Source organism: Erpetoichthys calabaricus, chromosome 3 (genome assembly GCF_900747795.2).
Source record: "Erpetoichthys calabaricus chromosome 3, fErpCal1.3, whole genome shotgun sequence".
In the NCBI taxonomy this organism is placed as follows: domain Eukaryota; kingdom Metazoa; phylum Chordata; class Cladistia; order Polypteriformes; family Polypteridae; genus Erpetoichthys; species Erpetoichthys calabaricus.
Window position 1 is genome coordinate 185,861,462 of NC_041396.2, and position 24,410 is coordinate 185,885,871.

At 34.5% G+C, this 24,410-nt stretch overlaps 1 protein-coding gene across 3 annotated transcripts in view; it reads right to left on the minus strand.

Annotated features, from left to right (window-relative positions):
• The window catches only part of slc22a16 (solute carrier family 22 member 16), a 37,927-nt gene that overhangs the window by 6,548 nt on the left and 6,969 nt on the right, over positions 1 to 24,410 (minus strand). For 2 of the 3 annotated variants that reach the window (XR_007934528.1, XM_051925240.1), the window contains exons 4-7: positions 20,712 to 21,264; positions 8,744 to 8,886; positions 6,289 to 6,398; positions 5,093 to 5,192 (exon numbers count right to left, since the gene is read on the minus strand). Coding sequence is in view for 2 of the 3 variants with exons in the window: in XM_051925240.1 (XP_051781200.1) it covers positions 5,093 to 5,192; positions 6,289 to 6,398; positions 8,744 to 8,886; positions 20,712 to 21,264 (906 nt within the window). In the remaining variant the exon portion in view is untranslated. The remainder of the gene's footprint in view (positions 1 to 5,092; positions 5,193 to 6,288; positions 6,399 to 8,743; positions 8,887 to 20,711; positions 21,265 to 24,410) is intronic. The other variant, XM_028797599.2, reaches the window with a different exon arrangement.

Sequence of the window (24,410 nt, forward strand, 5' to 3'; positions counted from 1 at the left end):
ATATCAGTGTTGAGTATCAATGCTGTGACATCACGTGCAGATATAAAGTAATTTTATATTTGTAATTATATTTGTAATTTGTAATTGTATATAAGTAACCCAACAAATGCTACAATTAAGTACTTCACTTCCTCCATTCATATGCTGTAGTACTATGTATTTTCTTTCTAGCATAGACAGACAGACAGACAGACAGACAGACAGACAGACAGACAGACAGACAGACAGACAGATAGATAGATAGATAGATAGATAGATAGATAGATAGATAGATAGATAGATAGATAGATAGATAGATAAGCAGCACTCTAGTTGCCCCAAGGAGGAAATGTATCATTTTACAGAAGCTCAATAAATAAATAAATAAAATAGCAAACAACAACAATCACTCTCACATACACACCAGAATTACTAAAAAGAAAAGAAAACTTCTGATTTAGCCAACGCTAACAAGAGCAGTTATAAAGGCGTATTACTGTTGGTATAATGGAGTCCCTATAGTGTTTCTTCACACACTTCTGCTAGATGATTTGTCATGCTAGTCTGTCAGTGCATCAGATGTGAATTTCTGCAAGTGATATTATCTAGTGTTATATTTAAACTCCGAAGTGTACAGGGTGAATGAAACAGGTGGCAATACTGTTCTTTGTGGTGCTTACATCAATATCAGAGGCACAGTCTATACATACAATACATAAAATGTAGAAGTAATCAGCAGTGACTTCATTTGAAAGGCCTAACAATGAATTTAATTTTATTATTGGTTATATGATAATTCATGTATCTCAAAATGGTCATACTGAGGTGTTGGCACCATAGTCATTCATAGGAAGACATAAGAAAATGATGATGTTTGGCAAAGCTAAAATTCCAATAAAGACCCTTATTTAAGTCAGACAAATTTAGTTTAAAGTGACAGCAGCATAGGCTAACTATTTAAGCCCAGAAAACATTTTACTTTTAGTTTTACTTGCTCTGTGTCGCATTTCTACTTACATTTACAATGTTGAATAAAAAGGATATACAAGCTGAAATAGAAAATGGTGGCAAAACAAAAAGCAGAGCAGAGTGGCAAAACTTTACTGTGCATTACCCAACACAAAGCAAGGAGCTGCTGTACTTCTAAATTAATCAACTGAGTATTTGTTTTGAAGTCAGTTTATACAGTCATGTCTTTTAGAATACCATTGTTTTAAAAATATTACTTTCTTTTGATAAGAACTGAAAACACAACTGTTTTACATCTATTTTTATACTGGTTTGAACATTTGGCATTTGTCAAATATAATTATAAATTATCTTGAAGTTTAGAAAATGTTTCAAATGCCAGTGAACAACTGCAAACCGTAAAATGATAAGGTGTTACTTACTGAATATGCTCATTTTCACTCCTAATTTGTTTCATATTTTAATTTAGCTACAACTAAATTAGCTACTACATTATGGTGGATTTAACACAGTATATAGGGTGGACTTACGAAGATATGAAAGCTGGTTTTCAACCAAATCATTGCAACACGGCAAAATTATCTTCCATTCAGGCAACATATGATAAAACCTACTGTATGTACAAAAACACCTCTTCATTTCAGGGTATTTGCTTTAATCCTCTATCTAGTACTACACTTAATTCAGAATACGGTACCTTGACTCATAACTAAACTAAGTAATAACAACTGTGTAACTTCAGTTCATAAACATTTAGGGAAACTTCCACTTAAATTTGGAGACATTTTTAAAACTTTCATTTGACATATAGATCTATACGTGTACTTGGTCCCTTCAGTAAACAGAACGTATTAATGTCTATGCTTTAGAGTGCACACTATAATGTCAAGGTCAAGATTTTCAGGGTGACTAGAACTACTTAGATATAATGTCCGAAACTGTGGAATGAGGTGTCTGCAAATATTGTACAGTGATCCCTCGCTATATCGCGCTTCGCCTTTCGCGGCTTCACTCTATCGTGGATTTTATATGTAAGCATATTTAAATATATATCGCGGATTTTTTGCTGGTTTGCGGATTTCTGCGGACAATGGGTCTTTTAATTTCTGGTACATGCTTCCTCAGTTGGTTTGCCCAGTTGATTTCATACAAGGGACGCTATTGGCAGATGGCTGAGAAGCTACCCAACTTACTTTTCTCTGTCTCTCTTGCGCTGACTTTCTCTGATCCTGACGTAGGGGGTGTGAGCAGGGGGGCTGTTCGCACACCTAGACGATACGGACGCTCGTCTAAAAATGCTGAAAGATTATCTTCACGTTGGCTACCTTCTGTGCAGCTGCTTCGTGTAGCGACATGCTGCACGGTGCTTCGCATACTTAAAAGCTCGAAGGGCACGTATTGATTTTTTTTATCTGTCTTTCTCTCTCTCTCTCTGCTCCTGACGGAGGGGGTGTGAGCTGCCACCTTCAACAGCTTTGTGCCGCGGTGCTTCGCATACTTAAAAGCCAAACAGCCCTATTGATTTGTTTGCTCCTTTGAAGAGGAAGATATGTTTGCATTCTTTTAATTGTGAGACTGAACTGTCATCTCTGTCTTGTCATGGAGCACAGTTTAAACTTTTGAAAAAGAGACAAATGTTTGTTTGCAGTGTTTGAATAACGTTCCTGTCTCTCTACAACCTCCTGTGTTTCTGCGCAAATCTGTGACCCAAGCATGACAATATAAAAATAACCATATAAACATATGGTTTCTACTTCGCGGATTTTCTTATTTCGCGGGTGGCTCTGGAACGCAACCCCCGCGATGGAGGAGGGATTACTGTATATGAGAAAAGTTTCTGTCAGCTACAGCAAGACACAGAAACAGAAGATCCATTATTTTTGCAGAGCTTACTATTGTTGCACCTTCCTGGTGAGGCTATTCACATTACATTTTGATTAATTGTGGCAACTGTTGTAATTAGCTGTTACGCTATCCTTGTTGACACCAAATGTCACTTTGAATTTACTGCCACTTTGTTCAAGATAGCTCTCTTGAATTTTTTTCTTGAATCATTTATTAAATTTATTAAAAGCATATAACATTCCATACAATCAAGTCAAACTTAACAAAACTAAAATCAATTCAACCCCCACCCATGGGAAAGAGAGAAAAGCCAACAGCCAGAATAAAACTTTTCAGAGAAGTAAAGAGAGAAAGGGGTCTTTTCCCCAAATATAAATGCTTATTCTAAAATGTTATTGATTAGATCCTGCCAGCTTTTAAAAAAATTTGAACAGATCCTAAGTAAGAATTAGATTTTTTCCAATTTCAAATAATATATAACATCAGTTACCGACTCTCTTAAAAGATTTGGATTAAGATTCATCCAGTTGAGCAAGATAAGTCTAAGTGCCAATAGTGAAGTAAAGGCAATTAGTTTGTTTGTCCTTCTCCACTTTAAGTCCATCTGGGAGGACACCAAAAACAGCTGTTAGTGGATTAGGAGGGACTGTGACACCGAAGCTGTCTGATAGGCATTTAAAGAATTTTGTCCAGAATGATGTTAATTTGTTAGATGGCCAAAACATGTGGTCTAGTGAAGCTGGAGCTCGATTGCAACGTTCACAGGTTGGTTCTTGCCCTGGAAACATTTTGTGACAATTTTAAACGAGATAGATGTGCTTGATAAAAAATTTTAAGTGAAATAACTGAATGCTTTGCACATATGTTGCTAGAATAAATTCTGTGCATGGCTACCTTCCACTCTGTTTCTGAAATGTTGAGTAAGAGATCCTTTTCCCACTGTACTATGGAATCTTTAAAAGGAAGGGACTATAAAATGTTTTTTATATATTATAGAAATGCTGTTTGAGTCTTCAAAACTGATCAATATCTCTTCTGGAACAGAAATAGGAGGGACTGAGGGAAATTGGGCAGATTTTGTTTAGTAAAGTATCTAATTTGGAAATAGTGGAAAAATTGTGTTGATAGGGGACTAAATTTGGAGTGTAATTGTTCACGGGATGCAAAGACATTAATTATATACAAATCCTTAAATGACTTTGAAATGGGAGCTCAAAATGCCTGGGATATATCGGAATCATCAATGACATACCCAGCATCACACCTTGGTCGTATGAATTTAAAATCCTGACTATTAGACATTTTCTTATGACACTATTATTAACAGACTTATTGAACTACTTGGGATTATTTTGTTTTTATCCCAGTGTTTTAATTCTTTACTATATGTTGGTACTTAGTTAATACTGAATGTTATTTTTATTTAGTTACACATTTATTCTCTGTGCTTCTAACTATAAATTGAATTAAATGACAATGTTATTTAAAGAATACTAAATCCATCAAGACAATAATATCTCACAATTATGGGAGGGTTTACTGTTTTTTAAGTAGCCCATTTGGACTACATATTATCACATATAGCCACAATCCAATATGTAATGAAAGTGGAATATGCCAATCCTGATATAATCTTTTGAGTACTACATTTGAAATATTCTGATTTGCTAGACAATAGATTGTGTGCATTCTTTTATATTTTACAGTACATCTTTACTTTAACTGAGTATTTTTATTAATAATTTGTAAAGTATGTATTACAGTGAATCCCCCTTTCAGGGATAGTAATGTTTACCTCGACCCTTAAACATTTTTCTTAGTTTTCAAAGTTTATGCTTTGCAGTGGGTTTGAGTTGTTTCCACTGAGTTGCACTTTCAGATGTTGTGCTTACATTACATTCAACTTAGATTTTTAATCCAGAAAAATATTTCTGGTCTGTTACTGTATATATTGACAAAAGGAGTATTTTTCCTGTTTTAAGAAAGCTGTAAATGCAAGTTTATTGTAATTTTTTCAAATTCTTGTAAACTTTTTTAGTGTTAAATTCAAAGTAAAAACAAGTATTTTTTTCTCAACATGGTATTCACATATTGGTTCTTTTCTGTTTGTCAATTAGGAAAAAAATGAAGTGTGAATCCAAAAAAATAAGATATAAACCAAACCTGTTGCACTTCTGATTGCCCAAAGTTACCCAGAACTTAATAACTTAATGGACAAATAGTAAGATTATTATGGTGTCCTAACCTGTAACTTCTACATACTATGCTATTATAAATTAATACATAATAATTAACTTGCCTGGGGTAAAAAGGTCCATACAGATGATAGATAGACACAGAATGGGGCAACAACACTTCCGATGCGACACATCATGCTTCCACTTCCAACGGCAAGAGAGCTATAAAAAAGATTTAAACTCAAAACAGGTACTTAATAGTTCTAAATGAAAATATTTATTTTCATACAACATAAACGTACAAAATTCCAGTATTACTAGCAATGCAGTGTAAATTGCACTTTAAATACCTGCCACAAGTACGAAAACATTGATACAGCTCCCCAATGCCATATTATCCAGTGCCACATACAGTATATATGTTATTAATGATGTGCACATGGTGCTCTCTTTACAAGTTGTTTCATTAGGGTTTACATTAATAATTGTACAGGGCAAACAATAGGCATCTAAATGTGCAAGATAACATTTTTTCTAATTATTTTAATTTTCCGGATACCTATCTCGGTTCTGTGAAAAACCCAATTAACTTAGAAAGAACTCTGCACATTTCAAATCATACCGTAATAATAATCATGACATTGTTCATGCCAGACCATAAATATATTTCCCTATAGTTTCCTTAAAAAATACAAGTTGTAATTTGTGTCATATATTGTCTTCAATAACACCCACATTCAATTAATAATTGACACAGCTATCCCAAATACCTTTGGTAATAGGTCAAAAGGCATTATGTGGTTTAAGAGTTTTTGTCTTTTTATTTTATGTTTATGGAAAGTTTAAATTTTATAGAGCAATCATTATATTGCTGACAGACAGATCAAACTCCCCTTTAACTATTACTTATGCTATCAACTAAGTTCATCACTTCTTATTTTAATCTCGTTTGGATGTGTTTTCTTAAACATTAATCAAGATTTAGACTTTTTTTTTATTGGGGTCTTTCAAGCATGGTGTTTCTGAATTTGTTAATTATCCTTTGTATGCCAGGCCTATCTCACCCAGGCTAAGTAAGAGACCAAACTGGTAAATAAATAGAAAGCTCCACTTACAGTATAGCCTTGAGTGAACTGTCAATCCTTGCAATATATTATAGAATCTATAAAAGGCCATCTCAAAAACCAAAGTAATTTAATCTCTGTGTAAAACAAATTTGCTATAATTTCAAGAAAAAATATCTAATCATGACCACTTCTCTCAGTTAATTTTACCTTCCTCTAGAAAATTATAAAAAAAAATTTATTCAGTCTCTTACCGTATAACAGTGGGATACAGCTCACACGTGTACAAGTAAATGAGGCCAAATGCTATTGCAATAGCAAACTTTCCAGTCATGCTTAATACAATCACCAATGTTTCACTTGTCTGTAAAAAGAGCACAAAAACACATTTACCTTTTTTGCTATTACAGTGGCTCTATTATTTAATAATATCATAAATTATAATAATCATTAACTGATTCCTAAATTCAGAATTGCACATGTGATTTCACTTAGATATCCTGCCTGTTTATCTTCACAGCCCTTCTCTTAGTACTGAATACTGCACAGTGTAAAAAAAAGAATCTTCCACTGTTAAATACATTCTTAAGACTATTTCTTGCTTTTTTTCTCTTTATTTTTTGCTTTTCTAAATAACAGTATAATACCAGAAAAAATACTGTGAGCAAACTAATTTCTTTACTTATTTTAAAATGTCACATAATAAAGAAGTCACTGTTCAAAAACATCCTTATGCCTATGTAAGCAGGCTTTCAAGGGAAGAATGATAAATATGTTTTCCAGTATATGGAAAATGCAAGGACATCTACCAAACAGATTCAAATCTAATGACACATACTGACAGCAATAAACTGAAAGGAATGCTATGGCTTAAGTGACAATGCAATAATTATATCAAAGAGCAAGAAATAGTAATGTCCCTTGAATCACTGGAACACAGGGCATTGTGAACAATGTTTTCACAACAATAGGGAATGTTTCTTTAAATGTTAACATTACTTTATTTTTTTGAATGTTACTAGAAGCCATTTAACAGGAATACGCAATAAACCATGGCATGTTCTACCCTTCTACTCTACTGATAAGAAGTTTGTTTCTTGTGGTGTTTCTTGTGGTGAACTGATGCTTTTGATTTAGTTTACAGTAAATTGTTTTGATTTGTTATATTAAATTACAGATCATTTTAGTGAGTTATGCCACTAAAAAAGCTATAAAGTGTGAGTCATGTGCACAGAAAAGAGTCACATGATTCTTTCAACTGAAAATTATTCAAACATGGATTTACAGAGAAGATGTCCATTATAAAATCTACATCTTTTGGAAGGCTTCATGGTTGCAAATATAGTACAAGCTGCCTATACTGTTTTACAGAGCCAAAAACTGAACCCATCCACCCATTCATTTCTTAACTTGGCTAAACTAGTATAGCTTTGAGGGACCAGAGTCTATTCAGTCGCTTGGTAGAAATCAGAGAGCAGTGAGGCATCAGTGCTAACCACCATGCCCATTCTCCACAAAAAAGTATAATAGCCCCCAAACCGCAACACTGTGCAAGTAAGAAATTAAAGCGTAGTAACACTAACAAAACTTAAGAAGATAACTGTTTACTTCAAAACCTTACAAAATATGTATAAAAACTAAACTAGACCAAAATTTTCAAATAAAATTATACGTCCATTAATACAACAAATACGTATACAGCAAATAACCATTACAGGCAGAATAATTATAAACATGAATTTTAACTATATATATACTAACACAATATTGTACATACAGTATTGCAATAAAAAATTTACAATTTTATGATGATTAGTAATGTAACAATTTATTTTAGAGCTGAATTGTTAAAACAGCATTATAAAAGTTCTAGGTCATAACAACTTTTCAAAATCAAAACAAAGGTTTGCATTTTAATCTAAATAAATACATAAATAATGGAAATTTTTTTAACTAATGAAAATAATGCAACTATATAGAAGGAAACATCTCTTTTTCAGTGTACACATAATGTTTGCTGTTTACATATGCATGGTTCACCAAGATGTATTAAATATTTTGTATTATACTGAAATATATGTTAAAGGTTGTTTGAAATTACCTCAATTTACCCCATTGCTTCTTAATTGGAAATCATGAATAATCCCACTCAGAATGAGACTGTAGAAGGACTTGAATTACATATACCTGAAGTATTACAAAATTAAGACTTATAGAACTAATAAAAATAATTGACCCACACTGTTCTGGTTGAATAGCAAAATTAAATTAGACCTTTTTAGACTTCCCTTTTTTACTTGGGAAAACATTTTCTCTTTCTCTGTGTCTTTTTTTTTCTATTTAACCATTTCCAAAAGTGTGTAGCTGTAAATTGTCTCCTTCGGAGTGCCAGGGCACATGCATCACAATGCACTGTCTAAGGCTGTCTCTTACTCTTGTGCTCAATAATACTTAATTAGGCTTAAGTAACCCATTACCCCATAATGGAATAAAATGAGTGTTTGAGTCAAGCAAAAATCACAAATTTAAACCAAACCACCTTAAAAAATACACAAATATGTGACTTTGTTTTAATACTTAGTATCATGATGGATGCATAAGTGGTTTGTGTCTGAATTATGTTAGTAAAAAAGAATTTGAAATAAGTTTGTTTTGGAAGCTATGAACATTTGACAAATTCTATAAACAGAATCAGTGAATTATCTGTACCTGGGGCACTACAGTAATTAGTCCACATGCTACTCCACTGAGTATAAGTGATGGTGCCAGTGTGTTTCTTCTTCCTAGTTTGTCCATCGCTAAACAGGCAACAATATAGGAAGGAAGCTCCACAGCCCCTGTCAATTGAAAAACTGAACATTCTTAGGGTGGTGATGGTCATGCCATACCTAATTGGCAAACAACCAGAACAACATTGTAGTTTTCCTAAATTACTTGTAGTCAATAGGAAACAAAAGGAAAAAAGACAAAATTGAATAATAATTAGACCAAACATGAACAAATCACAATATTTTGGCAGTTTCTTTATAAATGTTTGCTTTGCAAAAATAACTTTTTAACCATCAAAGGCAAATTAAATGGTAATTGTATATGTAATGTAACTTCTATATTCATGTTTTTTGTTGCATAAGTTGCAATCTAATAAACTAGCACTCTCAAACTCACTTTTTGGAACCCCATCTGGCTATACATTTGTGTTCCAACCAATTTCACTGTTTATTTGGGCTCCTAGTCTAATTACACAAGCTTTTACATCCCAGTTTCTTTGTTTTGGGATTAATTTATTAATTACAAAACTAAGTTTGATAATTTTTATTAGTATGTAGCAAGTATATACGTATGTTACAGGGGATTAATTTAGTGTTGTTTTAGTTTTGTTGTTTTATAGGTTTGTTTTTAAGATTTTCATCATTAGCATCATATATTTGATCCTGCTTTTCCAGGTGTTCTAGTTATTTAATCCATCATTTATTAATGAGCATATTTGTAAGTCTGATGCTGAAGTAGCTGCAGTCTTTCAGCATTTGGTGTCTTTTGTCCGTGTGTCTGTGCTGCTCATTGTTAATGATCTTTTTTGATATAATTAAAAGAGCAGACTACATAAAAAAGGAAAACTAACTGGAAAACAACAGAACAAAGTGAAGCATTTAAAGCTACAGCTGAATTACAAATATCTTCAGACGTCTTATAAATGTATAGATTACACTGCTGTGCTTTTCTAAAGGCAGAGTAAAAGAAAAGAAAAAAGACAATCAAATTGAATGAGATCAGTTTGAGGGAAAAAGACTCACTGATTGTGAAACTGTCTGGAACAAAAATGTGTAGCTGCATGGGGTCCCCAGGACTAATTTTTAGAATCACTATAATAAACCATAATGAATGACTTTTGTACAGTGTGTAAACAATTCTTCTAGAACGTCTTCCTCTCATTCTTCCTGTCATTGTCTATGTGGAGACAGCACATCTCCCAGAGCTTTTTGTAGTATTCCCTGGGTCAACCTGTTTCTTTTGACATTCCAAAGATGTGCAGCTTAGGATCAGTCAGTGTGTCTACATGCACACACAATATTAGGTTTATGCGAATAACCAGATTAAGGCAGAAACCTGGTTTCTTAATAATCCGTGTTTACATGTGTAAGAAATCTTCTGCAGTTCCACCAACATCATTTATACTGTACAAAAAATAATTTAAATTACATCATAGGCCAATGTGAATTTGAAAATATGCATTACGCCTGTGATAATTTTCTTGTGTTTTATAAATATATTTAGTGAAATTGCCTCTTTACAGATTTCTGTTAATGGGTTGATAGCAGCAAACTCTTTTCTGCTTGGCTGTGCGACTGAGCCATGCTAAGAACCCGCTACATGTGTTTACTGACTTACATCTAGTGCTGCTAGAATAATAACAACGCAGGTATTTTTTCTTCAGGAAAATAATAATTACATTAGGTTACTCATTATTTTAAAAAGTAATCGGACTTGGCAATGTATGTAACTTTTGCCATGTTACTGCTTTCGAGATTGTGTTGCTGAGTTTAGCCCTGTACATTCAGCTCAATGACATAAACTTTGTGATTTCTGAAATATTGAGATAGATTATTTTAGCCAGGAGAAAGAATAATGCGATCATCTGAACATTTGCCTCTGGAAATGTGTTTTGTGGACTCTTCTACCCATGCCTGCTGAAAGCATGTGCAAAGCCAATACATGCACAGACTACTGGTTTCTGTGAATAATTGGGTTATTGAAGCACGTTAAATGTGCTAATTGTCTGCACTAGAATAACTGAATGTGTTTGTTTACATGAGCATGTTCTGTCCAGACCATAATTGAATTGAAAGGTTCAAAACTATTGAATGGATTTGTTAAGACAGAATGTTCCTTTAGTAATCCCATTTCAGTTATCTATCAGTGTTTTTGTAAATAATGCAATCTAGTCTCTTACAACTATGATTAATTTATTTCACTTTTAGTAGACTGTAGTTCTATTTGCCCAGGATTTCTCTTTATTTTAAGGCTTCAGCTAAGGACAACACTCTGTAAAGGCATTTTGAGTAGTTGTGCTGTAAGCCATATTATAAATCCAGAAGTGTAAATGAATTATAAACCTTAGAGGGCATGTGCACAAGTTAGCCTTTGAGGCTATATAACTTAAAAATGGTTAAAACAGTGACATCAAAAACAAAACAAAATAGTGGCTGTTGGATGATTAGAGAGTCATCTTTTCGAACTGCATATGCCTTTTAACATAAAAAATATTCCTTCAAACATATATCAGTACATGAATACACAGAATTTGACCTACAATGGATTAAAATTAAAAAATACACATATGTAGTTATTAACATAATTAGATTCAGTGTTTGCTCTTTTTGGATTTAGATTTACAATAATACATACCACTAAAGCATAAGACAAATTTATACCCTTATCTGTCCTTGGCAGATTCAATAATATGAATAGAAAGTTAATAAACAAATTTTAATGACAGATTTCTCCATTGGTGAATAACTATTTTAATAGACAATGAATCCATGTTATATTTATAGAAGACTTGTTAACAACAAAGCCAACCAGAAACTCTTCTGTCTTCATCAGCAGTAAACCATAAAAACACATAAAATACATACATAAAATAATATTTTGCCACATTGTATAATTCTTTGATTTTTTATTTTTCTATGTCATGAGAACTGAAGATTTTTTTAATTAAGTAAGCTGCTCTCTCTGAATTTTTTTATATAATTAATTGTAATTTATTTTGCTTCTTTTAGGAGATATATATTTTAAAAAATGGTTTTAATGGGCCATTCAATGCACAACATGTGTATAGATTAACAGTTTACATTTTTCTGCTTATGTTCAATGTGGCTTTGCCTTCCTGGAGATTGTGTGCAGACCCTATGCTCCACTGAACATTAATAAATGTAAATGATACAATGATAAAGAAATAAATAACAATATTTTTTCTGATATTTTATCTTTTTCCTTTTTTAGTATGAGGGTGAGGTTTATTTAACAAACAAGAGCATGCCTACCTTATTGTTGAAATTCTGTTTCTCTTTTCATTGACCACATTAGAAGCCACGCTGGAGTTTCTCACTGAGCATACTAGTGCACAGGGGCTGATAGGAACTTGATTTCTATTTTTGAGGGAGAGGGTGTGACATATCTGTCACTTTATACATCCAGTTCAGTTATGGAGAAAATGCACTTTTTCTGAAGTCAGGGAAATGCTGGATTAACTGTGGTCATACAAAAAGTTTGTATCTTACATAAATAAAAATCTTGTGTCATGCAAACCACTCATGGAGGTTGTGGCCCTGCCCTCTGAAGCCTGTCAGCTCTGAAGACAACACCTTTGATTTTTTTTTTCCAGGAAGATGTAAAGGGAGCCACACATCTTTTGACATTTATTAAAATTCTACAATATAGGTTCTACAAGTCCAATGGTAAAGTGTGATTAAAATGATTATTCTAAGATTTATTTGTGCAACTCTAAACTTAATATGTGACACATATCTGTGCTCATGATGCTGACGACACTCTCTTTGCTGTACTGTGATAACCAGGATTAAAGCACTAAAATCGTATAAGACATTCTGGAGACACAATAATCACCTCATATAACATGACAACACCTCACAGCCTACAAAACGGAAATTATGTCATTTGTATTTCCCTGCAAAACACTTTTTTGAAAACTTGCTGAAAAATGCCCAAAAACATGAAAAATGCTTGAAAAACTCTGCAAAACTCAATTAAAATACTTAAAATATGCCAAAAAAACACTGGAAATTTACAATTACAGTGTGAATGAGCCCAAAGAGTGTTAGGTAGAAAAGAGATTACCAGTGAGGTCTGCTGGGTTGATAGATTGAGGGCCCTGTCCACAACATAAGCAAGGCATCCTCTATTCATGAAGAAACTCTCCATTCTGAGTGCTTCATTACAGAAGTCATCATCATTGCTACAGAGTCTGTAGAATTTAAGGAACCATCAGAGGTAGAGAGGTAGAGTGTTTAGTGTGCTGGGGATGAAAGAAGCTGTAAAGAAGGTAACTGTTTGATTTAGTTGGCTTGTAATAGACAAAAGGTTTTAGGTCCCAGAAAAGCTGATAGAATGATTGATGTCAAGGAATGACTCAAGGACTGTGTCTCTAATGTGGATGTGAGCAACACTGGAGTACCACAAGGAACAGCTCTATCTCGTTTTCTGTTCATTATATCAACATGCTCTTAAAGAAAGCATGAACAGATATGGGACACACTCTCAACCCACTGAAGGTAGTACTGGAGGAGAGAATGAAGACAATACACAACAATAATACACTTTTATTGTGCCTCACTATGATTACTGTACTCTCTTGCCATAATCCAGGAGAGATGTTTTAATCTTTTTTGTAATTTGTGTTTATGTGATTCAGGGGATTGTTGTTTGTTCTACTATTACTATATTTCTTGAGCTTCTATAAAAGCGGAATTTCCCTTTTGGACAAATAAAGCACTGTCTGTCTGTCTAAATATTCTACCGTATATACGGTACTCGCGGATAAGTTCTCCCACAGATAAGTCTTACTTGATTTTACAGTATAATTTCTGGTATTTTATAATGTCGGTCGTATAAATCGAATGCAGAAAACTCAAGCTATTGGTACATAATTGGGATTATGATATGCTAACGTCCACCTGAGAGAGTAACCACAGAGCACACTGCCTTTTTTTTCTATGTGGGTGCTGCAATACGCTGTATCAGCACATGCTCCTAACCTCTCTCTCTCTCTCTTTCTATTGTGCCAATGTGACGACGCGGTAATTTCCAAACTATTCCGAAGCAACGTTTGCACTGATTTGTGTTTTTTGTATCTCACACCCTCATACACCTTTATCGTAAGAGCATCCCTTATATACGATGGAACGTTCGATCAGAAGAAAATATGAAGCTGGTTTTAAATTAAACGTCGCTGAAGTGCGAAAGAAATTAGTAACTGCGCTGCTGCAACAAAATTCGACACGTCTGAGAAACTGATGTGAGATTGGAGGAGGCAAGAAGATGTAAAAAAATTTTAAAATTAAGTGTTGCATTTTTGAACAGGGTCTGATTTTATGTTCGATTTTTTGGGTTTCAAGACCCAACTTATACATGAATATATACGGTATCTATTCTGCAACTGAACAACTGAAATATAAGTGAGTGTTCCAGGCAATTATGGAGCAACTGAGCAGAATCACACAGCTAAACCAAGGGCAGCTGAAGTAATCATATTTAAGGGGATATCATTTCTCACAGGAAAGTATGGCAACACAAAGCTCTCCAAGCATGATCTAGTTTTGGAATGTATCCAGAAATTTGTCACCTGTTCTCATAGGAATGAGATAATGAAGGATATGACAAAGTGATTTAGGAATAGAAAGTACTTCACAAATGGTACTGGTTTGATGATTCAGTAAACTGTATGGTGAAACCAAAGTGAAGTCATGAGCATTAGCATTATGAATGTATGTCTGACAGTCAGGGCATTTTGACAGTTCATGGATACAAAGAGGAAAGATATGCAGGAAGAACTGAATGACCTTTTCAACATATTGTAAAGAAACCACTGGGATCCAATATATTAATGTCCACAGAGATCTAAACTGCACACAGTATATTCCAGATGAGGCTTCACATATGCATTATCTGGCTTAAGCATAACCATACTTGACTTCTATTTTACGCCTACTATGTAACTTAATTTAGTATTAGACTCTTAATTGCATTTGTACACAGTGTAGATGGTGACTAGTAAGCTATGACTCCAAGGTCTTTCTCATAAGATGTACTTTCAGCTTTCAGACCCAAATTTTGTATTCAAATCTCACATTTTTCTTCCTACATGTACAACCCCAAATCAAAAAAGGTCATTGACAGTATGGAAAATACCAATTAAAAATGCAGTTTTATTTAATTGCAGACAGCATGAAACCAAGATATTTCATGTTTTGTCTGGTCGAGTTCATTTCATTTGTTAATATACATCCATTCCTGTATTTCTGGCATGCAACACATTCCAAAATAAGTTGGAGCAGGGGCAAATTATGGGTAGTAACAGGGTAAAATAATTAAATAATGATGTGATTTCAAACAGGTGATGTCAATTAGTTATTGTAATCATAATTTAATACATAAGCAATATCCACAAAAGGCTGGAGTTTTTGAGGAACAAAGTTGGGCAGAGGATCTCCAGTTTGACAACAAATGCGTGAGAAAATTATTGTGTTTCAAAAAACAATGTTTAAAGTCAGTGTTGCTCAAAGAAATATTGCAAGGGATCTGCATATTTCTCCCTCTGCAGTAGATAATATAATTAAATGATTCAAGGAGATTGGAAGAATATCAGTGCATAAAGGGCAAGGGCCCAACCATAAGCTGAAAACACATGATCTCCGATCCCTTGTGAGGCACTGCATCAAGATACATCATTTATTGATAGCTGATATAATCACATGGGCAAGGGATTACTTTGGCAAACCTTTGTCAAGCACTACAATACGGAGTTACATTCACAATTGTCACTTTGTTCAAAAAAGAAGCTTTAAGCAAACATGTCCAGAAATGGCGCCAACTTCTCTGGGCTCAGAGGCATCTGGGATGGACCATCACAAAGTGGAAATGTGTATTCTGGTCAGATGAATCAGTATTCCAGATCTTCTCTGAAAGAATTAGATGCCATGTGCTCTAGACTATTGAGGAAAAGGACTATCCAGATTATTATCAGCAACAAGTCCAAAAGCCAGGCTCTGTCATGGTATGGTGTTTTCTCAGTGCCCTTGGCAAATATCATTTATGTGATGGCAACATTAATGAAGAAAAGTACATTGAGATTTTAGAGGAATAGATGCTGCCTTCAAGGTGACATCTTTTCAGGGATGTCCATGCATTTTTCAACAAGACAATTCAAAGCCACATTCTATGTGGAGAATGTTGTAGCAAAAAATGCAACAATGATGACCCCATACTGTTGCACAACTTAAAATGTGTTTGCAGGAAGAATGGGACAAAATAACACCTGAAACACTTCATCACTTGTTACAAGTGAATCACATGTCATGAATGAGTTCCTTTCCTCCGTATTCATCCATGTCAAAACTAGTTTGTAAGTAAAAAATGAAAATTAATTGAAATTACTTGAAAAAACAAATGTCTGGATTTTTGTGTTTGTGTCTGCAGAACATATTTTCACATCTACATTTATAATTATAGTACCTCTTTTAACATAATATGATTCAGAAAACATTCAATATTGATTAATGAGAGTGATTTTCTTCTTACGTAATGTCATCTAATAATCATTATTGAGACATTGTCTTAAAATAATCATTACATGTATTTCTTTTCCATATTGTCACTGTAATTATGGCAATAATTATGGCTGTAATTATGTTTTAAAAAGTTAAAACTGGTTTATTTTAACAGCTGTTTAATTTACTAAAGGTTTACCTGCAGTTTAACTCAAGGTAAATATACTCTGATTTTACTGTTTTGACTGTTTGTGTTATTACATCATTACATTTTTATGGTATATAGAAATTTTTTTCCTTGATTTAAAGCTTGAAATTTCTCTAGAGAGGTTCAAGTTTATATTTTGATAATGGCGTGAGTTACAAAGACTATCTATGCAAGGCAGTATCTGAAATTGGTATAGAAACTTATGAATGTCTTAGAAGGTGAGATTTAACTGCTTTTCACAGATGTGTACACTTGCATTTTTCTTCTTCTAGCATAGTTACCCTAGTCTGCAAAATGGAATTTATGATCACCCATCTTCTTTGTTATAAATAGCTTCTACTATATAACTCATATCACTGTTTGTCTATAGCAGCCTGTCATGATGCCAATAAATTATTATATATGTGATTTTGCTGGCACAATCTATTTAAGGGGTTCCCAAACTTTTTTAGGCCAAAGTCCGCTAAAATTATCTTTTTGAACCCCCAACTAAACTCAACGAGATGAAGTGGATCATGACCTTGGTTACTATTAACAGTAGTCACACAGCATGAGTTTGAATAATAGTAGACCTATTACTTAAAACAAATGCTTAATTACAGATGGCTATTAACACATATGTGATGAAATGTCACATGACACCTCTATGCCAGTGTTCTCAACCTTTTTTCTTAGTGTACTACCTCCAGAAATTGAAATGTTTTGAAGTGCCATCATTGGTTTGGTTTAAAATTGTTAAGTACTGAGCAGGCACAACCAAAGGTGATATTTCTTTATCCCTCAACCAATACTGCATTTGGGGATTATAACAAAGAATTACAGATAGCTATTTGTGTGGTTATGTGTCTTTTAATTTGTGTTATGCATGCCAAATTCTTTTCTAAATAATAATTTTTTTAAAATATAAGAACAGTAGTTTGGTTTGATATGGAATTAAAATGAGAAAACCTAAAGTTTCAATACTTTTAATATACAAAACTATACAGGTACACATGAATTCAGTTCAAGAGAAGGAGAAAAACAACTCATAAGTTACATGCAACCTCAGGCCAGAAAAAGAGAAAAATAACTGACAAAAGATTCCAAAACAATGTGAAGGCTAAGCTGGCTTCATGGTACAAAGGGTCTTTATGTCAAGAATTTTTAATTATATTAAGCATAGTACAAAAGAGAGCACTTACCTGTTAAGAGGCTCTCTTTTGCAAAAATCCATCGTTCCTGGGGACTCTTGATTCTGGCATGGATCGGCGCAATTTGCAGGGGGAGTGAGAGGGGACACGTCGGAGAAGTGGGAGACTTCCAGTTTGCAAGTGTGGTGAACACAGAAGAGAAGAACAGAGTCAGATGGCAGAGACAGCAGAAGCACTATGAGACGGAGTAGTGGAATTGAATTGGAATTGATTTTTTTAAGAGCATCAACCTCACCAGGACTGCTGTGATTCCAGTTTGAAAATAATTTGCTAAAATGCTAAATAATTCCTTTATAGCTTGAACAATAGGGATTCAGATGTTCTCATTTCCTCTTCCTAATTAAGGCTCCAATTATTTTTATTATATCAATTGGAGTTTATCTATATTTGCCAGTAGTTCATATTATGCTGATGGGTAAAGTTATTTGCTTAGGGTTAGGATTAGGAATGAATCGTTAACTATGGAAAATGCCCTTATACTGTAATGCAAAAGGTGCATAGTTTTCTTATCAAACAACAGTGGTAGCTGCATGAAATTTATTTTTTAAAAGCTACTACAAGCAGTTTTTTTATTTTAAATATTAAATCTTTAATCATTACTTTTATTAAATTTAGGCCAGGGTTTATTTGCTGGCTTATGTTTATTTTGCATTTCATTGTGGATTTTGTTCAATCTGTACCATTATTTTTCATCTTTGTATATTATTACTGTTTGGTTTATTTATGCTTTCCATAATTGTGTATTTAAGCACGCCATAATGTTCTTTTATGCCCCCTGTTTTTTGTGGGTGTTTCCCTAAGAGGTGGGGCCACCCAGATGTTGCTGATGCTGAGACCTCCCCCTGGCTATACATTCTGCCAGAAAAGGGGCATCAAGAGCAGTTCATTGAAGTTTGTGGGAGTCTGTAGTATTATTGTTTGTAGTTGGATATTCTAGTTATTTTTATTATTTTTCTGTGTTTCTAGTTCTGTAATTTTGAATTATGAATTGGTATTTGTATGCTTTGGATTGCCCTTTAGGCAACTTCTTTTGCTCAAAAGAATTTATTGCTTTTCTGTTTGATAAATAAATATTCATTTATAAAGATCCTCATCTTGGATCATCACTGTTTTGCCTCCTCCCAAGGTATTTTGATTTATATTGGAAAATAAGGAGTATTTTGAACACTGAAAGCGAGTTTCCCCATCTTCTGTCACATTAGGATGAAGTCTACTAATAGTAGTTGGGAGTAAGTTGGACTGGGTGAGCCAATTCATGGCTGGCCAGTGAAGTTCCTGTCCTGCTGGTATGATTTTTTAAGGCCTCAACCCCATCCTTCATCATGTTTATGATCCAGCACATAACAACTATTTTTCCCTTGTTGAATATTGCACCAGAGAGTGATTACGTTGGTCAGAAACGTAGGTAAGTATTTTACCCTATACTTTGCAAGGTACTAATACCACTTGTATTTTGTGCTTTATGCTTCAATGCCGTTGTCACTGGGCCACAAACTTTTACTACAATTTAATATAAATGCTTGCATACATTTTAATATATTAATTCTCCCTTAAAACCAATAATTCTTTATATATGGTCTCATCCATGTCATACATCCCATCTTGTCAGAACAGAAAACGGAGACCTTTCATATGCCCTGAGCTTTAGCATATGTAACTGTTTACCTGACACTAAAATAATTTATTACTAAGTTTACAATATGTTTTTAAAGATCCACTATATTGCCAAAAGTATTGAGACACCCCTCCAAATCATTGAATTCAGGTGTTCCAATTACTTCCATGACCACAGGTGTATAAAATCAAGCACCTAGGCATGCAGACTGCTTCTACAAATATTTGTGAAATTAATGGTTCGCTCTCAGGAGCTCAGTGCCGTACTGTGACTGGATGCCACCTGTGTAATAAGTCCATTCGTGAAATTTCCTTGCTACTAAATATTCCACCGTCAACTGTTAGTGATATTATAACAAAGTGGAAGCAATTGGGAACAACAGCAACTCAGCCACGAAGTGGTAGGCCATGTAAAATCACAGAGCGAGGACAGCGCATGCTGAGGCCAACTTTCTGCAGAGTAAATAGCTACAGATCTCCAAACTTTGTGTGGCCTTCAGATTAGCTCAAGAACAGTGTGTAGAGAGCTTCATTGAATGGATTTCCATGGCCAAGCAGCTGCATCCATGTCTTACATCAACAAGTGCAATGCAAATCATCAGATGCAGTGGTGTAAAGAACACCACCACTGGAGTACAGAGCAGTGGCGACATGTCCTCTGGAATGAAGAATCATGCTTCTCTGTCTGGCAATCTGATGGACTAGTGCGGGTTTGGCGGTTGCCAGGAGAACAGTACTTGCCTGACTGCATTGTGCCAAGTGTAAAGATTAGTGGAGAGGGGATTATGGTGTGGGGTTGTTTCTTAGGGGTTGGGCTTGGCCCCTTAGTTCCAGTGAAAGGAACTCTTATGCTTCAGCATACAAAGCCATTTTGGACAATTTCATGCTCCCAACTTTGTGGGAACTGTTTAGGGATAGCCCCTTCCTGTTCCAACATGACTGCGCACCAGTGCACAAAGCAAGGTCTATAAAGAAATGGATGAGTTTGGTGTGGAGGAACTTGACTGGCCTGCACTGAGCCCTGACCTCAACCCGACAGAACACCTTTGGGATGAATTAGAGTGGAGACTGCAAGCCGGGCCTTCTCGTCCAACATCAGTGCCTAACCTCACAAATGCTCCCCTGAAAGAATGGTCAAATATTCCCATAAACACACTCCTAAACCTTGTGGAAACCCTTCCCAGAAGAGTTGAAGCTGTTTAACTCCTCATTAGTAGTTCAGTGTTACCAAATCATTACTTGCAGATGTCTGGCTCTCTGACAGACATCACTTTTCTTTCTAATACATTGTTGTAACAAATTATAGAATTACTCTATCTGAAAAGATTGTAATTAATCAGTAACTGTTATTTATAACAAAATCATAACACAAGCTTTCTTACCTGCTATAAATAAATTTATATATTTGCTTCCTCCAAGATTGACAGATCCAAGTGAGATCACGTAATATCCCAGGCTTCCTATGAACCACACAAGCCATACAGTAATAGTCTTTGTTGCTATTTCCCATGAAGAAAATAGATCAAGGATGCTTAGTTTTCTATATATCTTTGAATCTATATCATTTTTCAGATTTTTCTCCAAAAGACATTCTTTATGTGGCTGTATCAACTCAAGCACATCAAAATTCTTCTTCATGCCATTGGTCTTTTCAATCCATTTTACAAGGTCCTGGGCTGATTTATATTTTCCCTTCGCCAGAAGATAAAATGGTGTCTCTGGAAGTTTCCAGCACACCAAAAGAAAGGGGAGAGTGGTGACTGTCAGAATAATCTGATAAATCCACCAAGTTCGCACCAAATATCCAATTAGTGCAACAATCATGACTCCCACAGCAAAAGCAGCATGAACATGCATTGAAGTCCAAGTTCGAACTTTAATTCCAGTAAATTCTGTCACATACACGAAAACCACAACAAGGTAACCGCTACATACCTGGATAGGAAAATGAAAATCACCCATTAAAAATGAATTTCAGAAACGCCAATTATCAATAAAATAGATATAAATATATGTATATGTAGATATAAATATGTATAGCCTATTTGCTCTACTTTTTATTTAATATTGTTCCTTCTCTAACAGTATTCTCATTTTTATAATTATTTTTAATTCATATTAACCCTATATCAGAACAACATTCATCAGTTGTTTTCTTAAAAACAGTTTCTATTAAAAATTGCAGGAAGGTTATAGTCAGAGTTGAAAAACAACTAATAAGAATATTTTTTGAAAAAAAAACAGATGATGCTGACAATATGAGCATTCTAATTGAAGAAATTTAAGAAACATTTATATAATATTTTAGCAACATTTATATAAGCCAGAGACAATAAAATTCTACCTCTCACTTTTCGGCAAGCATTAATTACTGTTTTTCCTAAGAAAATTAAGGACTTATTACAATGTGCATCATACAGACCAATCTCACTTCTGAATAATGATGTTCAGTAATATCACAGACCAAACTAGATTTATTAAAGGTAGACACTTAGCTTCCAGTTTTCAGTGCCTATTTAATGTTATATATTCATCCATAAAGTCAAACACTCTGGAGATCGTATTATCTTTGGATGCAGAAAAGGTATTTGATATGATTCAATGGGACTACCTATTCACCACACTACATAAATTTGGGTTTGGCCCAAACATATGTGCATGGATCAGACTACAACTATACCAGTCCAGAAGCTTCAGTTTGTATTAACAACATTATTTCAGACTACTTCAGACTACAATAACTACTAAACAAGGATGCCCCTTGTCACCACTACTATTTGCGAATGCCATTGAGCCATTGGCATGGCTGTTCACTTTCAAAATACATCAGAGATCAATTTTCAGAGAAAGACTTGAACAGAATGATATGGTACTATATATATCAGACCCACAAATTCTGTGCCTGCAGCCCTAACTACACTAGCAGAATTTCAAAAGATATCTGGATTCTGGACCCTGCATATGCTGGGTTCATGTCCAAATGTCTGTTAATGGCATTTTCATTGGAAAGCCATGTTTCAGTCAGTTCTCTGGCACTTTTATTATTAGCCTTGAATTTTACTTGCACCGTGTCTCATTTAAATGTATGTCCAGTCAAACTCATATGTGTGTAAATCAGAGACCGGGGTCTTTTCTTCTGACAGCATTGTAATGTTCCCATATACATTTGGACATGAATCCAGCACGTGCAGGCTTAAAAAGAAGAACACGCACATAATAAATAAGACTTTATGACCAACACCCTTCGAACCCCACCCCATCAATGCAACCCCCCACATCCACCTACCCTAACCTCCTTATTTGCTATATATTGCCTTGGATTCACGTAAGTCTAATCATTTTCCTAAGTATTCCTCTAAGAAATAACAACTCAGAAACGGTTGTTTTTAGAAAAAAATACCACCCTAGCATTTTGGTTTCATTTCAGTGTGTGTTTTAAGAGTAATATGTTACTGGAATGAAAACATATACAAAGCAGATCATTGAATTCTAATGGATTATTGGCAACATCGAGTAATTCTAATGAAAAAAATGATGGGAGAACTTAAAGACAGAATTTGCAACAAACTTCCACTGAACAACAGTCTATCTGACATGTGATTAATTTTTAAAAATGAATATGTTTTTGCTTACTTTCACATTTAACTCTGATATTTCTGCTTCATTACTCTAGATAAATGAATTTCTAATATTGTTACTATTTTCATCTTATAAAAAATTAAATAAGAATGGATAGATGAATATACAGTATTTCAAATAAATGCTACATTTACAGGGTAGAAGGAAAACACAATAAATGATACCCATTAATACAGTGTCTGCTTTAAATCAGTACAAAAATTAATCTTGGACTCAATGAGATTATATAGCATTTACATAATTGCACTCAGCAAACACAAAATAATGTACAACAAATAAATCTATAGCAATAACAATTACAAAATATATAAAAATCATAAATCAATATCTGAAAAAATAACTAGAAAAAGGTTTCTATATTGTTTTATAACTATACCTCAGCATAACTGAATTTTTTATAATAATTTCAAAGTAAAGACTTTCCATGTGCTAGATCACAAACAAACATCATACAAATCTATTTAAAATTATTTTTCTTACATTTCAGGATTTTGTATTTTATGTCACTATAGTCCACCAACTAGAGGTGAGAGAATGACAGGCAAAGTACAGGAAGATCATTCGAAAGAGGCCCTGAATATTCTGTTGTAACTCCCGATAGGATGAAGCAATCTGAACCAAAAAAATCTGCTATATACCTTGACATGTGTGTAATCAATTGCATTAAATGCAATGCTGGAAGTGGTTTCCGTTTTCTGCCGGACACATTTCGACACGGCACTCCATATTCCGGCAAGCGTCTCGGGAAGAATAGTAGCAATTTCACGTTGGATGTTTTCCTTTACATCTTCCACAGTGCAAGGCTTGTTGCGATAAGTCTTTTCCTTTGAGCATGCCCCAAAGGAAAAAGCCTGGTGGTGTCATATCTGGCAACCATGGTGGCCAAAGCCCACTTGAAATTACCCTGTTGCCAAAGAAAGACTCGATTTCTGCCATGCTCCTTGCCGATGTGTGACATGTTGCTCCATCTTGCTGGAAGTAATCTTCCATTAACTCATGATCATCCAGTTGATTCTGACATCACTTAAATGATTTGGTGACCCAATTCATTTGCACCATGAAGACGCGCTGCTCAATACTGTACACCACCATCCTGATGAGAAGTCGAGTGATTGAGTAAAGGGGTATGGATAGTATGCACCCAGAAGTTGCAAACAGACGTTAAACATCATGACAGTTGTCTGGCGCCTACCTCATCGCTCTGATGCAGGGGCATCCCGGCTTGTTTGAAGCTCCATATACTAAGGAGAACACTGCACATTGTTTCGTTCAGATTGCTTTGTCCTAGTGAGAGTTATTACAGAATATTACATGCCCTCTTTAAAGTGAATCTCCCTGTATTTACTATATTGTGTGACAGACGGCTCTTACCCAGTCGGGATGCCTTTGTGATGGAAAGACTGGAGAAGAAAGCATGCTTAGGGTATTATCTCCTCTGTATC